At 54.1% G+C, this 4072-nt stretch overlaps 1 protein-coding gene across 1 annotated transcript; it reads left to right on the top strand.

The window, feature by feature from the left end:
* The first annotated feature begins 766 nt into the window (after window positions 1-766).
* Window positions 767-2380, top strand: LOC112468926 (matrix metalloproteinase-2-like). The gene has a single exon (XM_025038344.1). The coding sequence runs from the start codon at window positions 767-769 to the stop codon at window positions 2378-2380; it is 1614 nt and encodes a 537-aa protein (XP_024894112.1).
* The last annotated feature ends 1692 nt before the right edge of the window (window positions 2381-4072 follow it).

Genomic DNA, 4072 nt, shown 5'->3' with positions numbered 1-4072 from the left:
CGTCTTGAGTTCATTCGAAGAGTGCGGATAGACTACGCCCAAGTCTAGTCTCGAATTCTTATATATATGGTAAAAAAAAGATGTTGCGGTAAAAAAATATACTAAGAATAGCATATTTTGCGTCGAAAAAAATATGCATTGAGGAAAATATGCATCGAGAAAAATAAACATCAAGAAAAATAATTAATGTATTTTTTTTTTATCAAACCGACTCATCCGCCGGAATCGTTGACGCAATTTTTTCTACCCGAGACCCCCCGCTCTAGCCACGACTTCTTTATATAAAAAAAAATGCAACGAAATGAGGATATTGTGGTACAAATATAATGATAATATTTTTTACATCCAGGAAACAATGTATTTTATCACACCGACTCATCCGCCGGAATCGTTGACGCATTTTTTTCCCACTATTTTGTTCCTCCCGGGGGGGGAGACCCCGCCGCCCCCGCACCTATCCGCGCCGAGAATGCGCGACAAAGGGAGGATATCGCGGAAAAAAAAATGTAACAAAAACGGCGTTTTTTGCGTCGAAGAAAAATACATCGAGAAAAAATAACGCGTTTTTTATCGGGCTGACTCATCCGCCGGGATCTTCGACGCATTTTTTTTTTCACGCCCGAGACCCCCCGCCGCGCCGCCACCTATCCGCGTTATCGCTGACGAGCGTCATCGCGTAAACGTTCGCATCCGGAGCGCTCGTCGAGATCGCGCTCAACCGCAACGCGCCATCATCGCGGTTCCGCCGTCTTTTTCGCTCTCGACGATGCGGCTCGCGCGCATAATTGCGTTAACCGCGTGTTTTATCGCCGCGAGGTGCATCAATTCCACAATTACAGACGAAAATTACGCGCTCACGTTCGATTACCTGCAGAAATACGGATATCTGTCCAAAGACGTGGACGCGGTTCCGGCTCAGAGACGAAACGACGTTCTTCGCAAAGCCTTCGAGGATCTTCAGAATTACTACGATTTACCCGGCGACGGAACGCCCAACAACGAAACGCTGCAATTTATAAGAAAACCGCGATGCGATTTCCGAGATATCCTGAAGCACGGAACGAAAGCGAGACTGTCCAAATGGCCAAAGACGCACCTGACGTGGCATTTTCACTTAGCCGACGGGACCGAGCTGAACACGGCGCGGGCCGCGTTCAACCTGTGGTCGCAGCATTCGGCATTGACGTTCGAACGCTCCGAAACGCCGAATGCCGACATTATAATATCTTGGCGACGCTTACGTCACTATAACACAAATACCAAGGTAAACGGAGCATTTTGCTCGGACAAATTCGACGGCCCCGGCAACGTGCTCGCCCACGCGTCTCTCCCGACGGACCAAGCGGGGTTCGTCTCCGAGGTGCACGTCGACGGGGACGAGCCGTGGCACATTTACGTCAACAAACATCCCGCGGATAAGTTTTCCCTGCATTACACGCTGACGCACGAGATCGGCCACTCTCTCGGATTGATGCACAACGGGCGCAAACCATCAGTGATGTTCGCGATACAGCCGGACCAGCAGTATCCGGTGAAGCTCGACCAAAACGACATCGCCGACATTCAACGTTTGTACGGTGAAAAAATTCTGAACGACCAGCCGCGTCGGACGCCGGCGCCGCCGCCGCCGCCGCCGGACCTGTGCAGCCTCGATCGCGTGAACGGGATATTGATTTTGGAAAATCGAATGTACATCTCGTACAAGCGTTACGTTTGGTCGATCGATCTGGACGGTAGGACGTACAACGGACCTTTAGCCCTCTCGAATCACATGAGTTTTCTTCACGACAATTACACGCGCGTGACCGCCGCCTATCAATCCCCGTCCGGCGATCTCGTGGTGTTCGTAGATAATTTGGTATACTTGGTTCAATATCCGGAATTTAGTCTGCGGCCAGGTTGGCCGAAAACCCTGCAGGAACTCGGATTTCCCGAAAACACGTTGATCAACGGAGCGGTGAACACCCACAGAGGACGTTCCTACGTGGTGTTCAACGGTAACGCGGTGGGCAAGATAGACAAATGCGACAAGGACAAGAAAGTCGCCAAATTTACGCCTCTCGAGGCGATGTTTCCCGGAATACCGACCGGCGTGACGTCGATCTTCCACTACGTCGACGGCAATCTGTACTTCACCACTCGGGCGCAGTTCTACAAATTCAACGAATTTACGAGGACCGTCTCGTCGGCCGGTAAATTCGATCTGCGGATGCTGAATATCGTCTGCCCTAAGGTTGAACTGCTGCAGCAGTTGCGTGATCTCCTCGATCGAATCGTACGCCTCAACGATAACTCGCTAACGTCGGCGGCGAGCGATTATTGGAACGATGACGACACCGGGGTTCGGCTCTCCGATCTCCACATCCGCCGAAGGAAGTAGAGGACCGCGCAAATTTCCCACACCGCGCCACGCGCGACATAAGTCAGATCTTTCCTACTTATACCGACGTGTTCCCACCAAGGCATCAGTGTCGCGTCGTCGGCCGAATACGACGCGTCGGAAAAAAATCAGAAACGAACGGTCACCGCGGCGCGAAATGTTCTCGACATTGGCCGATCGACCCGCGCCGAGGAGTATTTCCCCTACGGAGACAGCGGATTCGGAGGCGAACGACAATAGCAATAAAATGCGGAGGATCAGTTTGATGGACGATCGGCATTATTTTCGTCGTCGCCAGGAGTCGCGTCGCAGCTCTCATCCTCCCACCGACGCGCCCGTCGAGGACGATCGTCGTCGTCATCATCAGGAGTTTCGTTCCAATTTTCCCGTCGAAATGCCCCCTGTGCGCGTTCTGACGACGCGTTATCTGCTGACGACGACTGGCTACAAGTACATAGCCATAGGTATCACAATCAAGTCGCCGTTGTAAAGTATTCATACCACGCCTTCGTACGTGGATATCGCCCTGGGAGACAAACAAGGCAGGGAAATTTCCCTGACGCTCGACATGTGGAAAGGACTGGTCGAGCGCAAACGCGACATATTGTCGTGCATGGAACGCGCTCTCTCCGACGTAACTCGCCCCCCCTCGCCGATGTCGATCGAAGGGATGACGCTGCGATTCGGAGTGATCAACAACGCGCCGATCCTACGTATGGAGCTACCCAACCTGGCTCGCGTGGCGATGGTGCACAAAACCCTACTCACGCTGTACGATCTCCAATTTTGCGTGGATCGTGTCGTCCGGGCTTTGAGCGCGGCGACCGAGGAGGTCGACGCGAAGTTTTCGCGCTATCGGGAGATAGCCGCCGCCGCGATGAAAATGGAAACTTCGGTTCTGACTGCGATACTGAAGAGCGATTTCTTCGATCCTGACAACATCGACGACTGCGAGATAGCCGCGCTCTGTTTCCGATCCTTATAACGATGTCGCGTCTACGAAATGTATATATTCGCGCGAGCGAAACAATGTAAACGCGCTTGTATTATTTTTTCTAAATAAAAAAAACTATATGCGTATCTTGTCTGTGCGCTCTCTCTTTCTGTTTCCCCCTTTTTCCCCCAAATCCGTATACCCATCTCCGCGCGACTGCGCTTACCCCCCGCGGTCGCGGCGATCGCGTCGTCCGCGATGCGAATCGAAACGACCTTCGGACCGAGAGTAAAAAAAAACGACGACGACGAAGACGGGCGCGCGACCCCCCCCCCCGCAACGCACCCCCCCCCACCCGGCGGTCCCCCCCCCCCCCCCCGAAACGTCGAGAGGAGCGACCTCGAACGAGTTCGAACGAGTTCGGACGCGCCCGAACGCGCGCTAGCGACGACGACGAAGAAAAAAAACAAAAAAAAATTGCCGCGCGATTCTCTAAAACGGTTGGTAACGGCGCGAGCGCCGCTCCGAGCGCCCCCTCGAAAAACGCCCGCGTCCCCGCAACGAGCCCCCGTTGGCGGCCCTGCCCCGCGCCGAGCCCCCGTTGGCGGCCCTGACGCACCCAACCTTCCGTCAAATGTTCCCCTCGCGTCGCGCACCCCCTCTCGCCCAGTTTTCGCTTCCCCCCGCATAGCCCCCCCACCGATGACCCTTTACACCGTCCCTCGACCCCCGCGCCCACCGCTTACGGCGCTCCCCCC

The sequence above is a fragment of the Temnothorax curvispinosus genome, unplaced genomic scaffold (genome assembly GCF_003070985.1).
Source record: "Temnothorax curvispinosus isolate PA1 unplaced genomic scaffold, ASM307098v1 QBEX01002243.1, whole genome shotgun sequence".
NCBI lineage: Eukaryota > Metazoa > Arthropoda > Insecta > Hymenoptera > Formicidae > Temnothorax > Temnothorax curvispinosus.
Note: the sequence above shows the minus strand (reverse complement) of the source record. Positions and strands in the feature narration are given on the sequence as shown.